Source organism: Brassica napus, unplaced genomic scaffold (assembly GCF_020379485.1).
Source record: "Brassica napus cultivar Da-Ae unplaced genomic scaffold, Da-Ae ScsIHWf_59;HRSCAF=99, whole genome shotgun sequence".
Taxonomy (NCBI): domain Eukaryota; kingdom Viridiplantae; phylum Streptophyta; class Magnoliopsida; order Brassicales; family Brassicaceae; genus Brassica; species Brassica napus.
The window spans coordinates 1,406-23,785 of record NW_026016659.1 but is presented as its reverse complement, the minus strand read 5'-3'; the positions used below and the strand labels follow the sequence as shown (position 1 = coordinate 23,785).

Here is a 22,380-nt window from a genome sequence, read left to right as displayed (position 1 = left end):
TTTAACTATTTTTTATTTAAACTGTTTTTTTATTAATAATTTGTTTTTTTTATTAGGTTCAACCGATCCGGGAACGGGATCAGCGCATGGATCAACCGTATGATGTACTCGGCCCTCGACATGGGACATCCGACTTTCACTCACTTCCCTCTCGAGAAGCAGCATCTGTGGTTTCGTCAGTTTGCGGTAAGTATTAAAATTTTTAACTTATATTTTTTATTTATTAAAACTATTTTTTGTAATTATTAAACTATTTTCTATATTTATTAGACATTTTAAATATTATTAAAACTATTGTTTTAATTATTAAACTATTTTTTTAATTATTAAACTATTTTTTATTTATTAAAACTTATTTTTGTAATTATTAAACTATTTTCTATATTTATTAAACTATTTTTTATTTATTAAAACTTTTTTTTGTAATTATTAAACTATTTATATTTTTGTGCTTAAAAACTATTTTTAAACTATTTCAGCAAGAATTCAACTGGAATTCCGATGATACGCTCTCTATCTATCACCATTTTGTCCATAAAATTATGGACAACTATGGGAAGCAGATGTACGAGTGGAAGAAGAAGTGGGAAGTAAACAAGGTAGTTTTTAATTTATTAACAATTTTTAATTTATTAAACTATTTTTTAAATTATTAAACTTTTTTTTTTAAATTAAAAGGTCCCAAAGTCGATGAACGACACGGTCTGGAAAGAGTTGTGTGCGCATTGGGATAAAGAAGAGACGAAAGAAACTTCTTCCACCAACTCCAACAACCGCAGGAGCGACCGTAAAGGAAAGGGCATCTACAAGCATAACTTGGGTGCTCAATCTATTGCCACTCTGGCGGATCGCATGGTAAGTTCAACCACTTTTTCTTCAATTATTTTAGTTTCAGAATTTTATTTTTTGTACATTTTTTCAATATTTCTAATGTTTGTTTAATTTATTTTTTTCAAGGCGGAAGAAAATGGGGGCGACCCGGTTGATGATCTCGCCCTTATGAAAAGGGCGTATACCAACAAGAAGACCGGCCAGATTGATGATGGTCTTGTGAGGGACGTGGTCGACCTGGTCCAAACTCAGGTGTATGACGAAGTGTCTCAGCTTCAAACCGATGATGACGATTCGACGGCCTCGACCAACTTGTCCCGGGTTCGAATCAACGAAATCGTTGAATCGGTAAGTTTTTTTTTAAAAAGTTCAATTTAATTATTTCTTGATTTTTATTTTATCATCAATTTATTATCTAAATTTGGTTATTTATATTTCAGTCGGTTCCAAAGAAAAAGGGACGTTTGGTCGGTTTGGGTCGTCGCTCCCGGTCGGCTGCTCCTTCTTCTGCACCACCGGCATATGTTGATCCAGAAGTTCTTACGGCTCAGCTGAAGGACAAGGATGATCGGATATCTGCGTTGGAGACCCAGATGGCAGCTCAACAGGCGGGCTATGAGACCCAGAAGAGGTTGAACGAGCAGATGATGGAGATGATGAAGAGGATGTACCCGAACGAGGTGTTCCCGAACATTCCAGACCAGTAGTTTTTTTTTTTTTACCAAAAACTCTGAATGTTTTATTTAACTTTGAATATTATCTACTATGTTTTAATGTTTTATGTTTTATTCAATTTTAATTTTAATTTTAAATTTTCGAATTTAAATTTTAAAATTTTTAATTTTTAAAATAAAAATAATTTTTTAAAAAAATTAATTTTTTCGAAATTCCGAGGGAAAGCAGATCCTCGGAAAATTCCGAGGAACTTTAGTCCCTCGGAAAATTCCGAGGAACTGAAATTCCTCGGAATATTCCGAGGGACTTAAGTTACTCGGAATTTTCCGAGGGACAAAAGTTCCTCGAATTTTCCGATATACATTCCGAGGAATATTTCGTCGAAACTTCCGAGGATTGGTCCATCGGAATTCCATCGAAATATTCCGAGGAAGACGTCCCTCGGTATATTCCGAGGAACCTTCCGACGAACTCTGTGTCCTCGGAGTTTCCTCGGAATTTTGTTTCCTCGGAATTCCGTCGGAAATATCCGACGGAATTCCGAGGAAATATGATTTTTCGAGGAGATATTTCCGACGACTTGTTTCGTCGGTATGTCCTCGGAATAGCGTTATTCTGACGATATACCGACGATTTTTCCCTCAGTATACCGCTGTTTTCTTGTAGTGATAATACTTAAGAGATGAAAACAAACAATAGTAACTAGTCAAAGCATATCACATTTTTTACAAGTTTTTGTTGAAAAACTTAATCAAATTTAGTACAACTAAGGGAGAAAACATATTTTAAAAATATGAGTTTTAAATATCTTGATGTTAATTATCACTCTTAAATATACAGGTTATTCAAAACTAGCGTAGAAGATTTCCACGGAAGTCTTCTCGGATCAGTTAAAAATAGCATTGACTAGAAGATTTCCGTGTACGTCGTCTACAACCAGGCGACTTACCTGGAAGTCGTCTGGACGAACAGATCTGGAAAAAATCTAATTTCATAGTTTCAACCAGTGAGATAAATTGTTTAGCACACAAAAGTTTTCTCCAAGCACCCAAAATCTCAAACAAAAATGATCCACCAAAATCGTAAGCTTCAATTGCTCTATGAACCATACAATTTTTAGAATCAAAATCTTGTTTTTAGTTCATAAGAATTGAGAAAGAAAGAGTGTAAATCGACTTTTAGGTGCATTAAGAGCTTCAAATTGGTTGTACATGGTGATTGATGTATTGATGTCAATGACAATATTGTGAATACTTGAGGAAGATGAGGGTGATAGAGTAAACTATGCATTTTCGAAAAGAAAAAAAATGATGGCATTTTCGTGAATAATCTGAACTTTGGGGTGAAAGAGGCAAGTCAAAGTTCCAAAAAAAAACATGGGTTAGTTTTGTGTTTGAATTCAAGTTTTGAGTCATATTTACAAAAACCCGGTAATGAAAGCCTAATACGTATTAAATCTAGTATAGTATAAGGTTCACTATTTTTTCTAAGTTGATTGATATATGACGATGCATTTTCTTCTTCTTCTAAATGCATGTTAATGCTTATCATTCTACGACAAGAACTTGACAAACGTGAATTACGACACCTTACACATTAACATTAATTTATTAATTTCTTTACACCAAATTATATTGTAAAAATTTTTTTTTTTTTGACTAAATTTGATGCATTAAAATAAAAGTAACCAAGGTTTACAATTGTTCGATAATAACATCTTACAATTGAGAAAACATATATCTGAAACAGATATATGAGAAATTATAGAAGAAGTTACAAAGTAACTTAGTACTTGGTTAAGATGGGAGTTTTCCAATGCATGCACGGAGCATGATGACAGAAACCTGAGATTTAGAGGCGTTTAAAATGGAGGTCTATGATCTCTTTGACCGCCACGACCGCCACGGCCTCTATTTTTTCTTCCTCCTACTAAAGTCCACTGCATTTCTTGAACTTTTTGTGTTGGTTTAATTGGTCGACCTCCTCGAGTCCTTTGAGAAGGATCTCCCATTTCAAACCCTGAAAACTCTGAATGTAATGCAGCAAAATGGCTACCAAAGACACCTCCTTCAACATTCTCAGTCACTAAATCTGAAGAAGTAGAAGAGAAAGTTACCAAAGCAGGAGATGAGCCATGAGATGGGGTATGGATGGCGCTTTGAAACGCAGCAGGGGAAGTTGCATTAGATGCAACAGCAGGAGGAGGGGTACGGATGATGGCGCTTTGAAACGCAGCAAGAGAAGTTGCATCAGCTGCAACAGCAGGAGGCAGGGTAGGGATGACGCTTTGAAACGCAGCAGCAGGTGATGTTGCTTCAGATGCAACAAGTTCAAATGGAGTTGTGGCTTCAAGTTCTGTTTCTGAACTTGGAAGAGTTGGAGTATCAGAAGCTACTTCCTCATGAGTATTAGTAAGAGGTAATGTTGAAAGTTTATCATAAGCAGCAACGGGAGTAACAGCTTCGGTAGGTGCTAGACCCACTTCTTTCACAACCTGATTAGATGCAGTGAATCCCAGATCCAATGATTCAGACTGCAGACATCTTGATTTTTTATGGCCGAAATGACCACATTTCTCACACTTATTTGGAATCCATGAGTACTCAACTGAAACCATGGAAACATTGCCTTGTTTATCAGTAGCTGCAATTCTCTGCGGGAAAGCTTTTTCTAATTCCACTTCCACCATTAACTTAGCCTCTCCCATGAAAGTAGGATCTAACCATGGCTTGTTAGAGAGCATAGGTGCTCCTAACCCGGAAGCTATCCAACTTATTCCCCATAAAGAATATAGGCAGTGTGGAATGTTTTTCAAAGTGACCCATAAAGGAATTGTAGTTATCTCAGGTAAGTCGGCTAAGGAAGGAGCAGGGGACCAAGGAACAACAAACATAATGCAACCATCAAATTGCCATAACCTTCTCTCTAACACCCAAGCTCTAGTTGATTCGTCTGGAATATGAAACAGAACAGAGGAATCTCCTAACTTTCGAGAGAAAATCTTACACTTATTGCCCCAAATTCGATTAGCCACTGCGTGAATGAGACCTCCCGGAGGCAAAGAACATCGAGAGAACTGTCCAATGACATATTCTTTTTGATTCTCAAGCCCTTGCATCAGAACATGGTTTGGAATCTCAACCATAGGTGTACCGTCTTCCAAATAGGTTGGCGAAGTTGTGCGGTAAAGATTTCGGATTTTTGGATCCATCTTTTCTGCCCACGGAAACCGCAGTTGCCCGTTCTCTTTTATCTCTGGTGGGAGAATGTCGGTAGCGGGCTTGCTCTGCTTCTTAGGAGAATCACAGAACAGAGGATTTTGGGGTATTGGATCCTTTAGCTCTGGAATGATTTTTATCCTCTGGGCCCATGCTCCTAATGAAGGAACAAAGGGAATTGATTGCTTTGAAGGTTGAACGGCATCAGTACACGGTGTTTCTGCTCCTCTAAGTTCAGAGACTGCACCAATAGGAGAACCAGTAACAACAGCCTTAGGAGAGCCAGTAACACCAGCCAGAGAAGCCGTGGAATCAATCTCAGTAGAAGGAGCGAGATCAACTGAGCTACGCTGTCTCTTCCCTGAGTCGAACTCCACCGGAGATTCGCCAGCAGAGGGAACATGAACCTCCATGAGTTCATGGTTGAGAGACATAGAAGTAGGAGGAGCGCCGGTGGGAGAGAGAGCGGTGTCTGCAGGAGGGTCGCCAGTTGGAGAGAGCGGAGTGTCGGTGGTTGCAGGAGGAGTACCGGTGGAAGAAAGCTCGCCGTCACGAGAATCTAAAAAACCAGTCGCTGAAGTGGCCATTTTTGAAATACAGAGAGATGGATCTTCAATATGGAGGTAGTGGAGGCTTCAATCGCGTGTGAACTGATGACGAAACCCAGTAACGACGGTGTTCACCGCCGATTTGAAGCAGAAGAAACTAGGGTTGGTTGAATCGCCTTCGGGAGAGAGATTGTTTAGCGCGTGTACTGGACGCGCTTTAAAAATCTGAGTATTAAAAATCTCAGATTCAGAAGGCTTTGGTGTTGATGCGTGAAACAGATGATCCTCTATATTGTAAAAATTTGATCAGATTATATTGTAATAATGGAAGTGAGAGACTCTTGGTAAAAGAATTGTCTTATGTAAAATTTGTTTTAACCTCATCTCTCTATATAAAGAAGGAGATCACAAGGGAAAATATTCATCAACGAAAGAAACAAACCGAAAAAACACACACACTTTACTCACAACACAAAGAATATTATTAAGAGAGAGATGGCGACGTCGGGAACATATGTGACTGAGGTTCCGTTGAAAGGATCGGCGGAGAAACACTACAAGCGATGGAGAAATGAGAACCACCTCTTTCCCGACGCCATCGGCCACCACATCCAAGGTGTCACCGTCCACGATGGCGAATGGGACTCTCATGGAGCCATCAAGATTTGGAACTACACATGTGGTAACAACACAATTTTTTTTTTGAAACTGGGATAACAACACACTTGACATAATTGATTATAAGCAACGTCTTAAAACTAGTTAGTAATTAATAGTATTGCCATGCTATAGCGATGGTCAAGTACAGATTTAATGAACTTGTAGTTCACCAATTTTCATAGTTAGTATCACATTGATCAATAAAATTGATTCAATCTGTTGTGAATTCGGCACATTAATCTTTTAATACATATATATCCAAACATATGGTGGTGCGAACTTAATGAATGAAATACTTATATAAAATTAATGTGTATGAAGATGGGAAACCGGAGGTGTTCAAGGAGAGGCGAGAGATAGACGATGAGAACAATGCGGTCATTTTTAGAGGTCTTGAAGGTCACGTGATGGAGACTCTTAAGGTGTATGACGTCATCTTTCAGTTCATTCAAAAGTCGCCTGATGATATCATCTGCAAGATCACTATGATCTGGGAGAAGCGAACCGATGACTCGCCTGAGCCCATCAACTACATGAAGTTTGTCAAGAGCATGGCTGCTGATATGGACAATCATGTCGTCAAAGCTTAAACAAATCCCATCCTCCTATCTTTCGAACCATCATCGTCATATATGGCTCCCCTCGTGTTTGTGTGTGTACTCTTTTATCTGTTGAAATCAATATAATAAATAAGGCGGCTCATGTATGGTATCATTAACTACTATTTCTGCTTGCGGTTTGTAATATGCTTTGGTTTTGTTAACTATGGTGATTAATGACAAGGTTGTATGTATGTCCACTTTCTAGGTAATGATGTCTTTATCGATGTAGAAAAGACAAACAAGTATATATAATATGTTATCCGCGTTGCGTATATACTAATTCCTTAGTGCATTTAACCAATCTATTGTTATTAAACAAATGGACAGATTTGACCAAAAAAAAAAAATGGACAGAGTAGATAAAGCATCAACTGCTAAAGTGTTAATGCTTTATGAATCACACTGTATACAAATGAATTATAATTAGTAAATATATATATTTTTTGGTAAAATGTAAATATATATATATATACACGAAAATGGTTACGAAGATTGGTTTTTATACATACTAGATTCTTTCTCCGCGCTACGCGCGGATAATATATTTAAATTTGTTACATATATCATTTTTATTTGTATGTGAATTTTGTATATTAAATTATATATAAGTAATTTTTAAATTTCATTTTTTTATATTTTTAGTTTGAAGTAATATTTCTATTATATGTAATACAATTAACTAATAAAATATGAAGAATCAATTCCGAAATTTTAGAGTTATGTAAAAATATATATATTTATGTATAGAACATAAATTATCTTATTTTAAAAGATCAGAATCTCATATCGAATAAATTCACGAAAAGAAAAAGTATTCCAATAATTCCGAAATTGGTCTTCTGTGTTTGTACGAACCAGCATTATTGAGGTATGTATAGTTATGTCAATGGGGCCAAGCCCAAGACGAATTAAAATTTTCAATAACTTTTTGAGGCGCAATAATTTTTCGACCCACAATGGCCATGCACACATGAGTATGGCAAGGCAATCACTAGCAAGTAGTAACGGTTTTGTATTATCTTACCGCAGAAGACCAATTTACTTACATCAAAAAAGTTATTTTGATAAATCATGGTCTAGGAATCCAGAAAATCTTATAATACGGTTTTTTTTTGGTCAGCTATAATACGTTAGGACCATGTAAACCGGTATGTTTTATCTAAATAAAACAATGTAGTTTTTTTCTTGCTTAAACTTGTACCCACACTAGAAGTATAGTCCACATGCTAGTATGAGTACTGAAACATCTAACTATTTACTTTAGTATTAAAATAAAATCATTTTTGGTTCTGCTAATAAGTTATTAAAAATTATATTTGCTATTTTAACTGTGGCAAATGCCATTAATTTTCAAAGTATTAAACTTTTATGATGTAATGAACTAAAACTATTTAAAATAAATAAAAGTTTAAAATGCTAATTTCTGGTTTGCTCCATTTAAAAATTATTATTATTAAAATATATATGCTATGAACCAATAACCAAGTTTTGAAAACGGGTTAAATTTGCTATGCTAGTATGCTTAATCCGTTTGCTTGATCCGTTATATATATGGGGGGTTGAAATTTTTTTATCAAAACATTTAGAGCATCTCCAACCCCACTCCATATTTTACTCCAAAATAAAAAAAAATGGAGTGGAAAATGGAGTGATGAACAAAAAATAAAAACATTACTCTATAAATGGAGTAATCCTTTTATTTTTTGTTCATTACTCTATTTTCCACTCTATTTTCTCAATATTGGAGTAAAATATGGAGTGGGGTTGGAGATGCCCTTAGACATCGGTAACCCGCATAAAAAATTACATCTATTGCGTTTGAGTTTGTTGATTATCCGTGGAAGAGATACATTAATTTATATGTTTTAATTAAAAACTAGGTGTTTTGCCCGCATGTGCGGGCATAATCTTTTTAATTTTGTTCTTAATTTTCATAGTAGAAAAATATTATTTCCAAATAATAACATTATATATATATAAGAATTGGCTTGTTAAAGATATATTTTTTATTTTGACAATTTATCTTTATACAAACTTTTACATAATTGATATTAAATTTGAATTTTTTTATATCTTAATTTTTTAAATTTTATAATAGAAAACATTATTTTCAGATAACAACACAATATATATAATAATTATCTTTTTTTAAACATGTTTTTATTTGACAAATTTTTCATAATTTACAATTATCTAATATAACATATAAATCTAATATTATTAACATAAATTTGGTTTTTAATTATATATAAAAACTCATTAAGGGTAGTATAGATAGTAATCGCTCTAACTTTCAACGTGAGAGCTCTTATGCAATTTTTTTTGGCACATTTATAATAATTTACCATTATCTAATATAACATATAAATCTAATATTATTAACAGAAAATTAATTTTTAAAAGTTTTAAATTTTATAGTAGAAAACATTATTTTCAGATAACAACACAACATATATAATAATTATCTTTTTTAAACATGTTTTCATTTGGCAAATTTATCATAATTTATAATTATCTAATATAACATATAAATCTAATATTATTAACATAAATTTCGTTTTAATTATATATAAAAATTCATTAAGGGTAGTATACAAATTAACCGTTTTAACTTTCAACTAGTTTTTGACCCGCAAGCCCGCGCGGGTGGTTGTTCTTCATAATCATATGTTTTTAACTTTTGAAAATTTAATAAATTTAATTGTTTGTATTCATTAAGTTATAGATTCATAGGTTTTTCAGGTTGACATTGGTGTGTCTTGTTCAATGTGATTAGATTTCATTTATAAACTATGAGATTGTGTTTTTCTTTTATTATATTTTTATTCAGTTTGTTTGGCAAATTAAACAGTAAAATATTAAAGTTTTAAGTATATTGTGTTTTTTTAAAAATTATATTATAAATATTTTTTTTAAAGTTGAATATGAAGTTCAAAATTTTTATTGAGATTTTTAAAACAAATACATTGTGTAGACAAACCAAAACAATAATAAAACCGAGTTACAAAAAAACATTCAAAATAAGAAGAATGTAAAAAAAAATAAGGATAGATTTTTAAAACATTTATTTAGCAAACCTAATTAATGTTATTAAATTGGGCCATTTTTTATGAAAAAGTCAGTACATTATAATGAAAATTTTCCAATAATTCAAGCTCATATGTTTATATTTGATAAATCTATTTTATAAAAACCGGAGTGAATTTTATTTAACATACAATATTTTATTTTACGTAAAGTATTTTATTTGAAAATATAGATTTGTTAATATGAATAAACATACTAATTATTTTTAGCTTATAAATAAACACATTAAAATAGCTAATGTAGTTTAAAATTACTGATTGACGAATATGTTATATAATATATTATTTTGATTAATTTAGTATTTAAATACAATATGAACAACCAACAAATTATAAACAATTAAAAACATCGATCTATCAGAAATGTTGTATACTATAAATCGAAAACAAACACTCATATAGATGTATGTGGTATATCGTGTTTTTAATGACTCTTAACATCTAGTTTTAACTCATTCTAATCATTTAGATTGTATATTAGGTGTATATATTGTATTTGCATGAATAATTGCATATAAAAGGATTAAAATGCACACTTGAGAAGTTTGAGACAAAATTGTAAGGTTATTCCTATGAATTTAGAAGTATTGGGGCAAATGTGAAAACAATAGAAAACTCAGGTACCAAGGTTACAAAAATGGAATATTCGCTGGGTCTAGATAATATAATTGAAAGGTTATGGGTTGATTTGGAATGATGTTTTTGCAATTTACAAAGCCTTTGGCCGATTTGAAAATAATCAAACATATTAGGGACATAAAGTACAAATACAGAGAAGTCAGCCATTGGAATGGATCGAGCTTTTATCTTCGCCGGATCTGGAGCTTGACGATGCCGGTGGCCATGACGACGAAGCTCACGATGCAGCAGAGACACGGAATGGAGACGCCACTCTTTATGCAGCAAGGCGGCAGAGATGGAGACTCGAGGCCATGGAGGAAGAAGAGACATGGTGGATAGGTGAGCACGGCCTCAGAGCAAGTGAGCTGACGACGGCGAGATCAGGAGCCACCTCGGAAAGCTTTCATGGACCACTGTGCGATTTGGAAAAAACAATTGAAGATTTCTGGTATGTAAAAAAAATATTCTGATTTAGAATCAGATAAAACGACAATGTTTTGGGCAGTGGCAGAAGATCGTAATTATTTAGGAAAAGTCTGGGATAAATACTAAATGTACTCTTGTTTTAATAGTTTAGATGTGAGAGCTCGGATGTAAAAATTTACTTCGCAAATAATAGTATAGATTAGAATGAGACTCGCCTTAAAACGCAAATTATGTTTTTTTTTGTTTGATTTAGATAATATATAGAATTTTGGATGTTTTGTTATTTTGGAATAGATTTATTGTTAACGTATGATTGATTACAATCAAACTTTATTGTTTACATCCAATCCGTTAGGTTGATTACTGGGTTTACTGATACACTTGTTTTCAATTATTAAGAAGATAAGCCATTTTAGAACTATAGTTAATTGAAAAATCTTTCTAAAAAGTGATTTTACAAATTCTGTAAAACATAGAATCATGAGAAATTCTCTAAGATAGTCGTTTTTAAGTTTTTGGCACAAAATAGCCTTCAATGAAAATAATGACCAAAATAAATTTTATTAAAAAGCAAAAATATATTTATATCTTAGGGTTAACTAATCTATAGATGATTTAGAGTTAAGGGGTGGAATTTTGAAGATAGATTTTCAAATTTTAAAATTAAAAAAAAAATAAAAAAAAAAATTTCAAAATATAAAGATGCTATTTTGGTCTTTTTTTATTGAAGACTTTAAAAATGACTATTTGAGATAATTGCCCAAATCATTTATCCTTTATCTATACTATTAAAGTAAGATCATATTGTTCTTTTTACTTTAGCCTACCTTTTTCTTTACTAAAATTGCATGTTTCATTAAAAGCAATCAAGTAATATTAATAACATATCTATATTGGGTCTTTTTTGGATCCACCCCACATCAGATCTATCTTGGGCTATTTGGGCTGATTAAGAAATCAGATCCGATTCTCACATTTTTTTCCTTTGGATCATTGAGTCTAAATTCAAATATTTTTTTTCAATTATTCTTAATTATTATTTTTTTCCTTTTCTTAATATAATTTATTCATTCATAAAAATTGATTTTTTTCATTGAAAAGTATAAATTTTTATATAATTTTTTTTATTAAAATATTAAGCACATAATAAATTTATCAAAGTTATACCAACTTAATTCATTAAAGAAATAAAGTTTAATTTTTTAATCATAAATAGCCATTTAAAATAAAATACGATAAATAAAGATAAAAAAATTTAAGTCTTTTATAAAATAAAACACAAATATATGAAAATATGACATTTACTAAATAATTGTCAATTGAAAAAAAATAATAAACTCGCGCTTTTAAAGCGCGGGTCAAAATCTAGTACCGTTTTAAAGCTGTGAAAACATGATTAGCGAATAGCGGATCGTCTCCGTAAACAATATAGTTTAAAAATAAAAGATATCTAGAGAATAAAAATTAAATAAGAACTACTTTATATTCTTGAAAAACAACTCAAATTTCTTTTTTTTCACAAGAATTTGAACAATCTGTAAGTCACCTGACTAATAACATCTACAGACAGAAAATCCCCAAAAATGTGTTAAGTTATTCGCAATTTAGTTTATTAAATAAACTGTAGGTTTATGTAACCATATATTAAAAGATTATGCTTACTAACTAACATGAGTAGAACAGTGTCCAAAATTGACGCTGGTTCGTACATAGCTATAGTGTTTAGTTTAGGTTATTATAATTTTGAACCACATAAATTTCGTTAACTAAGAAGTAGATTTGCAGAATATTTTATGTATTATTGCAACAGAAAAATATGAGATACATCTGTTCTTATCAATTAATAAAAAGTCCAAAACTTAAATGACAACCTTTGAATAAGATTCTGAATTAACAAATTAGATATATTAAATAATATAAATAGTCTTTCTCTTTTCAAAATGATCCATATTTTAGAAAATAATATTTTAAAAGATACATTTAATATTTTAGTGTATTTTATTAGATAATAATGATAAATTGTAAATATTTAAAAAAATTATTTTGTTTATTAAATTTTGTTTGGCTAAAAACATTGGAAATAGTTAATTACAAAATAACACATTTTTAATTAATATTTAAATTTTTTTTAATATACGTGAAAAACTCTAAAACATATATACTTTTGAAACATGAATAATATATTCTAAAATAAATGTGTATTTTTAAAAATATAATAATTTTTTGTTAGTATATCTATATATTATATAATATTTATATTTGAAAATTAGACAAATAATAATATATTTGTAAAAAAAAGTTACGGTTTAGTAAACTTTTGTAATGCTAATCTGCATCCGCCCAAAAAGTTACATAAATTCACACAGTTTGCACTAAAATATTTTAAAAAATCTTAATTTCCATCTATCTTGTGATGGGTTAAAGTAAAACTGGACGGGGCCTGGTATAATTTTGAACCAAATTCCCATTACCTATGACTAGGTCTATTCATTACTGGTGCTCTAGAATGGACCAAAACAAATGAATACAAAAATTCAAAGAAACTGCAATAATCAAAGGATATTCAAATACAAAAATTCTCAAGATTGTTTTTTTTTAGAAACAAAATTCGCAAGATTTCTTCTTAAATGAAGTTGTCATCAAATAAATATGCTTCAAATCTCTTATACATATCGAAACAACAACAAGAGATCATTCATCGAGTATACGACTAACAACAAGGGCAAAACATTTCCTAGGTATAGGAAGAGCCTGCTCCTTTGGCAGAGGAAGTTACACCTCTGCAACCAGCACCTTCATGCCATTCAAGCATGATCTCAATCTCTCCGCATTCAACATTGTTGAGCCTAAGGATCATGTCTTGAGTGATCTTACCATTGTTCCAGACAATGCTACTTTCATCTGATAAACAGTTTTCCCTCGAAGGCTGAACCCTTTTGATAGCGCATCCATTAGGGAGCCTCAGAAGCTCCATCCCCATTTTCAGAGCCTCCAAGTATGGCTGAATCTCTACGTTTGCATCTCCCATTTTGTCATCTCCAGTGAACTTGTCCCAGTCAAACACTGCCTGAACAAAATTCAATAACAACAACACAAATGTTTCTTGTCTGAAACAGTAATATTTAAGAAAGATCAAAGAGTTATGTTCTTTTCAGTTTTACCAAGCGGATTGGGACATTTGGATCTTTGATTGCAACGGTCATTTCTTCATTCCATACTGGGTTGCAGTTTCTCTTCACCACACGTGTCTTCAATGTCTGGCCATTTTATTTTTGTTTTTGTGTTATATAACAGACAGTTTAGACGAGTAATTAATTACATAACAGAAATAAACCGACGATTCAAATGGTTTATAAAGGTATGTTAAATTTCATAATCTTGATTCTTGATCTGAGGCTGAAACTTGAGAACAAGATAAGATGAGAGAAGGAAAGGAACCTGATCAGCCACGGTGATAACAACATAAGGATCGCTGCTTCTATGGTCACGGATGGCGAGATTAATACCTCTTTTGATGTGAATTGTCAGCAATCCTAGAGGCTTTTGATCCATGGATTTGTCAAGATTCAAGATTGGAGAATTTGACCGGCTTTCAAGAAAACAACGAGGTAGAATTTAACCCAAAAAAAAAAGAGAGCGATTTGGGGATGATGATGATTATTGGAAAAAAAATGCTTCTCTCTGTTCTCCTCCTCCACAACTAGTCAACACGACCTCTCCCACAATTGCTCGGAAATGTAATAACTAAACCGGAGGAAGATAAGATTCTCGATGGTTAATATTCCAAAGCTTTTCGTTTTGACCAGGCTTGGGTGTGTTGGGTTACCCAATTTAGGTTCACGTCGGATATTTTAGATTTTGGTAGGTTTACTATTCTTTTTTTTTGTCAAACAACGGTTTACTATTCAAGTATTTTTCTTATTTCGAAGGTTTCAGATCAGGGTATTTTCGAAAATAACCAAACTATCCGAATTTAGTATTAATATTCAAAATATATCTAGTATTTACATATATTCAGTTTTTTTATACGAAATTATATTTATATCTAAACTAACATATTTATTTAAAAGTAAAATAACTTCAAACAAACTAAACATGAAGATATCAACAAAGAAAAGCAAAAACAATGTTAAGGATTATGGAACAAAATATGTTTTAGGACAATATCTTATAGAAGTTTGAATATGCTTAGATGAGTTTCAAATATCAAATATTATCCGATTGGGTTCAGATATTCAATCTTCTTTAACATGATTCACGTTCTGTTTTTTATACATCTGATTGGATTCAATTTCAAGTTTTCCAGACCGGGTTTACCGGGTCCGTATTTAGATTTCTGATTCGCATAATATGCTTAGCCCTAGTTTCAACCATATATCATTTGTCAAATTTCAAATGTCATATTGTAACCATTTGTTTACTTTTTGTTAATAACAAACATAAAAAGTTGTGACATCTGCTGATTTACCTAAAACAAACAAAGAGAAATCTTGGCTTTTTGCAAATTAATCTTGCTTACAACAAGATTATTTATTGCTATAAGATTTTTTTTGGTAAGCATGTTAACATTATTACCAATTTTTTAGTTTTTTACACATATAAAGAACACAAATAGCAGAGGAAAGTAAATATAATCTAACACAGATTCAGGCCTAATTTTATAGGACCTATTTACAAGCATAATAGAAGAGCTTGGACCCAGTAAAAACTGGCGTACCCGGTAACCAACTCTTTAAGATCGGATTGTCAGAAACAGCTTGCTAAGTCTACCTAATCTGCGGCTTTCAAGAACAGACTGCTACATTCGCAACCAAGGACACCGGCATTAAGAAAGTCGGGCTTTATTTGGAGAAGGAGCACCCAAGAGCAGCCACACTCCATCGAACCTGCACCGAGAAGACGGAAACAACAACCTTCACCCTAAGGCGCTCCCATCGAGGAGAGCTAAAACATGAACGCTTGTCTTGCACGCGGTTTGTGGTTGTTAGTTACTGCTGGTCTCTATGTTGGAATCTGCAATTTTCTAATGGTTCTCGCTGGTGGCTTTAATTAATAGCTTCTGCATTGTAAGCTTTGTAACGGATAGGAACATTTTCTAGTGACCACATTTTGACTTTATTCACATGTAAAAAAATCAAAATACAAAAAAAAAAGGAATACTTTAAAGATAATAACAATAATATAATTTAAAAGTGTAGCCAAGCTGCGGAAACCACACAAGACAAGAGAAGGCAATGGTGGTCTTATCCAGCAGCATCTTCTCCATGAGCAGAGCTTCAACAGCTATGGCTTCTCTAACCAACGACTCTCCATCTCCCCTTCCATCAAAACCTACCAAGAAACCGACAAGAATCAGCCAAAAACCCGGGAATGAAAATCAGCAACTATCACGGAAGCAACGGCGAGAGAAGAAGCCATCAATAGCTCAGATCGAGAGAGCATTTGGCGCTGGATCATATCGTGATTCTGAAGGGTACACATACTCTGCAAACTGTATGACATGTGATTGTATGGATACTTGAAGTTTATTTGCTTTGTTTTGTTTTAAAAGGGAAATGGATATGAATACAGTATTCGATGAGCTTCTTCTGGGTCATGCTAATAAGTTTGAAGGAAAGCTGGAGAAGAAGCTACGAGAGGTTGGCGAAATGTTTGTAGACCTAACAGAGTCTAAGCTTCGTTCATCCGGTAAGTTTAGTTTTTTCTTTCTTGAAATGGTATTGGTAATAACAGCTCTCTTCCTTCTTGTCATAATGGGATGATTGATTTATGTTGTAGGGAAACCAGTTTTGCTGTTTACAATTCAATGGATACTTCCTATATGGATTGTGTCTCTGCTTTGGCTTGTGGAATTATCAAACTTCCCTTTAGCCTCCCTTTACTTGATGACTTGATCATGTGATTGTACCTTTATACACACACCACATATTTACCATGATCACAATCACTTTTGTGTTTAGCCATCCATAATAATCTCAAAAGAAAGTGATTTATGTGAACATTTTTGTTAATCATAGTTAGAAAAATGTATACATAAACCCTATCCCACAAGAGAAATGTCAAGAGGTATAATATTGCAGTTCTCTGTAAAAAGTGTTTACTAAACGAACTGTATTTTACTATTACACCATCTCATTTTGTCTAATGTTCCACATGTCATCGGTTTACAGTTATATTTACACAAAGCGAAATCTATACCAAGTTTGGGTGTTTGTAGCAGCAAAACACAATCGACACTTGTATGCAAAATCATCCTGTTACAGTGAAAAAAAAAAAGAATAGTCCCTCACTCTCTATACTAATCTTGACGGTGATTCCAAATTTAGATATAAAGCTGGCCATTTTAGGTAGTTAGTGGTAAGTGGCCAACATTTCTAACTCTAATTTTGCTTTTTTCAGTCGTGTATATTCTACCGGTTAACCAGTTTCTATAATCTCCAAAAGCTTAAGGCATCTATAATGGAATACCAAACACCAAATTTGGTGTAATTTCATCTCTAACGAAACACTAAAATTTACATTATCCCACTAACTTACACTAAAAGTGATATTATCCCACCAAATTTGGTTTAGTGTGAATAGTGTTATAAGAAAATATATACGAGAAGACCAAATTGTTTTGATAATCAGAATGGTAACTTGTCTATTGAAATATTAACCCTTTGAAACTACCTTTAAACCTCGATTATACTATCAGGATTTGATACCAACAGATATAAAATATACGCACAATAGAAGAAACAACCAACATAAACATTGTGCCCAGCATGGCGGTGCCGGTGGCGGAGATTCCAGCTCTTGAGGCTGTGGTGGAAACATATGGCCAAGTCCATGTGTGCAACTTCGAGCATTGGCTCCGCATCGGTAGCAAAACTTATGTCCACATCTGCCACGAAAATGCAATGTTATATATTCTTATCAAGATTAAAGCATATATAACCGAAATTGGAAAGGAAATGATGTGATTAAAAGATATGATACCTGCAAACTACGAGGCATTAGAAAGTTCAATCATGTGCAGTGGCGGAGCCACCTGCGAGAGGGTGTCAATTGACCATGTGAAACCTATATAAGTTTTATGTTTTTACAATGTGTTTCTGTGGTAAAGGTCAAAATATCTAGTTTGACCCATCATGGGTTCAACTCTCATATATGTTATTTTTTATCTATAATAATTGAATTATGACCCATGTGGAACTTTGGTCTAGCTCCGCCACTGATCATGTGTTGGCATTTTCCGCACTGACGCCACAGTTTCTGATTTGCTAGGGCATGTAGCTTTAGCTCGCTTTCTCTTAAATTTGGATGCATTATCTTGAAATCGTCGCATGACAAGTTATCATGCCATGGAAACTTGCAGTTGGTGCAGAAGGGCTCACCGCATTTTTCGCAGCATCTCCTAACTGCACTCTCTTTATTCAGTTTTGAAAGCTCGGTTACGCGCATTAAAGCTGAGCACTTCGGGTTAGGGCAATAAACTCTTTCCTCAAAAGGAATCGAGTTCTCTCTGATCCTTTGTCGCCAAATCTCTCTTAATTTAGGTGTCAAAAGATCGGCACATCTATAAAAATCAGTTCAGACTTGCAACGAAACTGAGGACACGTCATCACACTTCCTTCGAGTAGCCTTACCTCTATGTGTCGTTTCACACACTCGGAACAAAACCGATGACCACATTTATCAACAGTAAACATCTGATCAGCATTGACATCATCATCTAAACATATAGCACAAGTCATTTTCCGGGCAGGCTTGGCTCGTCGAGGAGGAGTATCCACAGGTATGCTGATTTGTTCAGAAACTATTGTTTCTCTAGCTAGTTTATAAGCATGTTTGATACTACATCGGGACACAAAAATTGTAAAGCTAGACGAAAACCTTCCCCTGATGCGCTGCACATCGTTTACTAGCAAGGCCATATTATTCTCCTTTGGCACCAACCTTCCACTGATCTACACTCCAAAAAAAAAACAAGAATATGTAATCATTAAAAGTATATACTATGTGATGTTGAGATTGATCGATAATTAATTTTTTTACAATTGCTAAACTATTAAACCTACCAATACTTATCATAATCAGGTAGAGAATGAATGTTTGTTTATATTAGGAGACAAGGATAACTTACTAAGTCGTGAGTTGGATGATTATCACTGTAAATTGTGATATGGTTGATCCCTAAATCCGCAGCTTCGGTTAGTCCTCGCTTCAATGCACTAAGCTCAGCTTCCAAAACAGTAATGTCGGTGCCATGAATTGGTCCCTTCATCTGAAACACGAGTTCATCTTTCTGCCCCAAAATTGCGACCCCAAATCCGGCCAATGAGTCCTCGCTGACCAAACCCTTGAAGTAAAGGCTGTACATGTGATGACCGACGTCAATTTTGCCGGAGTGTTTATCCGATGAGGGTTTTCCGGCGGGTGTTGGACCGTCTATTGTAGGGAATCCATTGACCATGTTTTTTTCTGCTACCGCAAGATCACTCTTATAAGAGCCTTAAATTTTGTATTTCCTTTGTTTAGCTAAGGATTTCGAAGTTACGTTTTATATGATTGGTGCGTCCATCGTGAGAATATTGACTAGAATCCAAAGTCATAACTCAATAATATTTTTGGAAATTTTCTATTTTACTTTTATCTATTATTGAAGTTTACAATTTTTTTTATTTATTAAATTGATTATTTTACTTATTATAGTTTTAAAAAGTAAATAAATTTATATTTTATAATTAAATATTATTTTTATATTATTTTTAGACCTTATTTATTATTTATTTATTATTTTATTTATATGTATCATATCGGATATTCACACTGAATATCCGGATAAATGCAAATTGAATCGGATCAAATCGAATAATTATCCAGATAAAACAAATAGGATTATGAATAATTTTGAAGTCCGAATATTCGGTCTGTGTCTTACCCTACCAAAAATAAAGGAAAGACTTTTGCCATGGAATAACTCAATAAACTGTGAGATATATTTCTCCATTCTCTATGAAACTAATCTGTTTCAGTAGAGAAAACAATTTATTTTTCTATGTCTCCTCTCTTGGTATTCCTTCTGCTAAATCAACGGTAAATCTGGTTGCTGAATTTCATATTTTCAATCAATGTTGATTTTAATTTTTGAAATAATAAATCAAAATTTTACTCTCATAAAAAAAAGAAGCAATGCTTCTTTTTTTTAACACCTAGTTTTTTTTATGAACACCTAACAAGAAACATTGTTTTTAACAAAATATCCCACTACTATTCGTTATTAATCTAATAATGCATTCGTCAAAGACATAAAGTTTGCGTTTTTATATTTTGTTTTATTTTATTTGTAACTAGTAGTTTTTTGCGCTGCATGTGGAATTTTGTATCATGTTATTCATTGGCTTAATAGATTGTATGGCTATGAGTTGTTACTTGCATTAATCATTAAGTACTTGTTGGCGAAATGTTTGTAGATCGAACAGAGAGTCTAAGCTTCTTTCTTCTGGTAAGTTTAGTTTTCTTTCTTGGAATGTGACTATTGATAAAAACGCTTCCTTCTTGTCATAATGGGATGATTGATATGCTGCAGGAAAACCAGTTTGATGTTTACAATTCAGTGGATACTCCATATATGGATTGTGTCTCTACTTTGGCTTGTGGACTTATCAAACATCCCTTTAGCCGCCCCTTACTCGATGACTTGATCATGTGATTGCACCTTATGCACCACATTTTTACCATGATCACAATCACCTTGTGTGTTAGCCCCATAATAATCTCAAAAGAATGTGATTTCTGTGAAAATTTTATTGTTCTCATAGTTAAAAAAATGTATACATAAATACTATGCTGCAAGAGAAAAACTTCAAGAGGTTGGTTGGCCACTGTAACAGACTCATGATAGGAGACAAAAGAAAAATCTGGAACCCCAATCACAACTCAGAATGTGTTCTATGTTACAAAACAGAGAAAAACCGCTCTCATTGATTCTTTGTCTGTGAATACTCATCGGCAGTTTAGTCGACACTCGACCTGATACCAAGCAATGGAAGCTTGAGCTTCCGGCTGACACAAAAATATATAATTTATCGGCCTTCATTTTCACCACAATATTCTTTAGCATAGTGGTAAATATGTTGGGCCTTAAAGATAACGGATTCAAATCTTTCATCCTACAATTGTTTAAAACTGTTTTTACACATATTTGTAAGCATCCTTTAGTTTATGTTGGGCGTCTGGTCTTTATATTCATCGGGCCATATACTACTGTCAGGAATCCTTATGACACAACACTCTACTGGATGGGAAAGAAACATGGAGATCACATACTCAACCCTTCCTATTCAGATTTACGTTTCAAACTGCTCTTTATCATACATGAAGAGAAATAAATTGCAGAAAACATGGTGATGACCCAAGGCCAGCAGATTTAATCATTAATAAGAGCATCTCCAACCCAATTATTTTAACCTTTATAATAGTATTTAGAGGTGAAATTGTTCCAACCTACTTCTATTTCTTTTTCTATAGTAGAGATCTCTATTTTTCCGCTATTTATAGAAGAAGAAATAGCATTCCTCTATTTTTTACTTTATATTTAGAGATTGCTATTTTAAAGAAATATATTGGAACATATTTCATCTCTATTATAAAAAATTTCTATTTTAATTTTTAAAGATAAAAATAGCAAAATACATTGGAAATAGTCTAAGTTGATAGACAAAAATGTGAGAAACTTACTTCACTCAATCAAGATGGCTGGTATCCATAAGCACAATGATGGAATCCAACAATGGCACAACTTTCCCATGGGAATCACTAAACATCTGGTTTTTTTCTAAGTTAAAAAAAATTTGATTCCATCTTATTAAAGATGCATTTGATATAAACAAGTTTGTTAGGTTGAATATTTTTAGGTTCATGCAAAAAAAACACGTCAGGAGGTATAATATTGTAGCTCTGCTTCAGATATGGAACGTGTTTGCTAAACGAATTGTATTACTATGGCCATTTTAGGTATTTAGTGGTAGGTGACCAACAATTCTCACTCTAATGTTCCTCCCAGCTGTATACTCTACCAATTGTTCCATTTTATAAAGGTTTATTGCCAAATAACCAAAAAAAATCAAAATTATAGAAAAAGATAGGGAGAGAAAGAGAAGAGTTTCAAACGAAGACTACACTATCTATCTATTGAGTTCCAGAGAGAAAAGAGAGTTCCAAAGAGAGTTCCAGAGAGAGAAAGTAGATCTGTTTTTGGGTCCGGCGTACGCGCCGGCGCGTGAGCCGAGCGTGTCGTCGCCGAAACCTTTTGTTCTTCCGAGAGAGATAACCATCCTGCTCCTCCTTCACTTCCTCTTCACGACCGCCTTGTCGGAGCTCTGGTCCAGTCCATCCATCGGTGACAACTCGGGGAGTTAACCGACATCTTTGGTGGTGTTACGGTTGGAAGTTAACGACGCGATCGTGGAGCTTTTGGCGTGGTGAAGTCAGTTTTTAGTTTAGGTTTCGTTTCTGGGAGGTGGAGGCTTATACAGCTCCATCGCCGCCGGTCTTGTTTCCGGGAGGCGGATGCTTCTTAAGCTCTGCTATCGCCGGCTCTAGTCTAGGGGGGGTGTGAAGGCGTTCTGTGCCTTGCATCGCTGGCTCTGGTTTCCCTAGTTCTGTTTTAGGGTTTGGTTTGTATTTTGGGTTTGTCTTGGATTATATGGGTTTGGGTTGGAATTGA

The 22,380-nt window shown here is 33.5% G+C and overlaps 3 protein-coding genes and 1 pseudogene across 3 annotated transcripts; 2 read left to right on the top strand and 2 right to left on the bottom strand.

Moving 5' to 3' along the window:
* The first annotated feature begins 5,704 nt into the window (after nt 1–5,704).
* On the top strand, nt 5,705–6,808 carry LOC125604700 (MLP-like protein 328). Its single transcript, XM_048774910.1, has 2 exons — nt 5,705–5,954; nt 6,254–6,808. The coding sequence occupies exons 1-2, from the start codon at nt 5,768–5,770 to the stop codon at nt 6,520–6,522; spliced, it is 456 nt and encodes a 151-aa protein (XP_048630867.1). The 5' UTR covers nt 5,705–5,767; the 3' UTR covers nt 6,523–6,808.
* A 6,408-nt stretch (nt 6,809–13,216) lies between these two features.
* LOC125604699 (protein C2-DOMAIN ABA-RELATED 10-like) lies at nt 13,217–14,504 on the bottom strand. The gene is made up of 3 exons (XM_048774909.1): nt 14,106–14,504; nt 13,829–13,924; nt 13,217–13,734 (listed from the first exon to the last, which is right to left on the bottom strand). The coding sequence occupies exons 1-3, from the start codon at nt 14,217–14,219 to the stop codon at nt 13,402–13,404; spliced, it is 543 nt and encodes a 180-aa protein (XP_048630866.1). The 5' UTR covers nt 14,220–14,504; the 3' UTR covers nt 13,217–13,401.
* A 1,330-nt stretch (nt 14,505–15,834) lies between these two features.
* On the top strand, nt 15,835–16,789 carry LOC106401245 (probable NAD(P)H dehydrogenase subunit CRR3, chloroplastic). Its single transcript, XM_013841720.3, has 3 exons — nt 15,835–16,140; nt 16,219–16,355; nt 16,446–16,789. The coding sequence occupies exons 1-3, from the start codon at nt 15,902–15,904 to the stop codon at nt 16,559–16,561; spliced, it is 492 nt and encodes a 163-aa protein (XP_013697174.2). The 5' UTR covers nt 15,835–15,901; the 3' UTR covers nt 16,562–16,789.
* Nucleotides 16,790–17,341: 552 nt separating this feature from the next.
* Nucleotides 17,342–21,099, bottom strand: LOC106413868 (annotated as a pseudogene).
* Between the last annotated feature and the right edge of the window lie 1,281 nt (nt 21,100–22,380).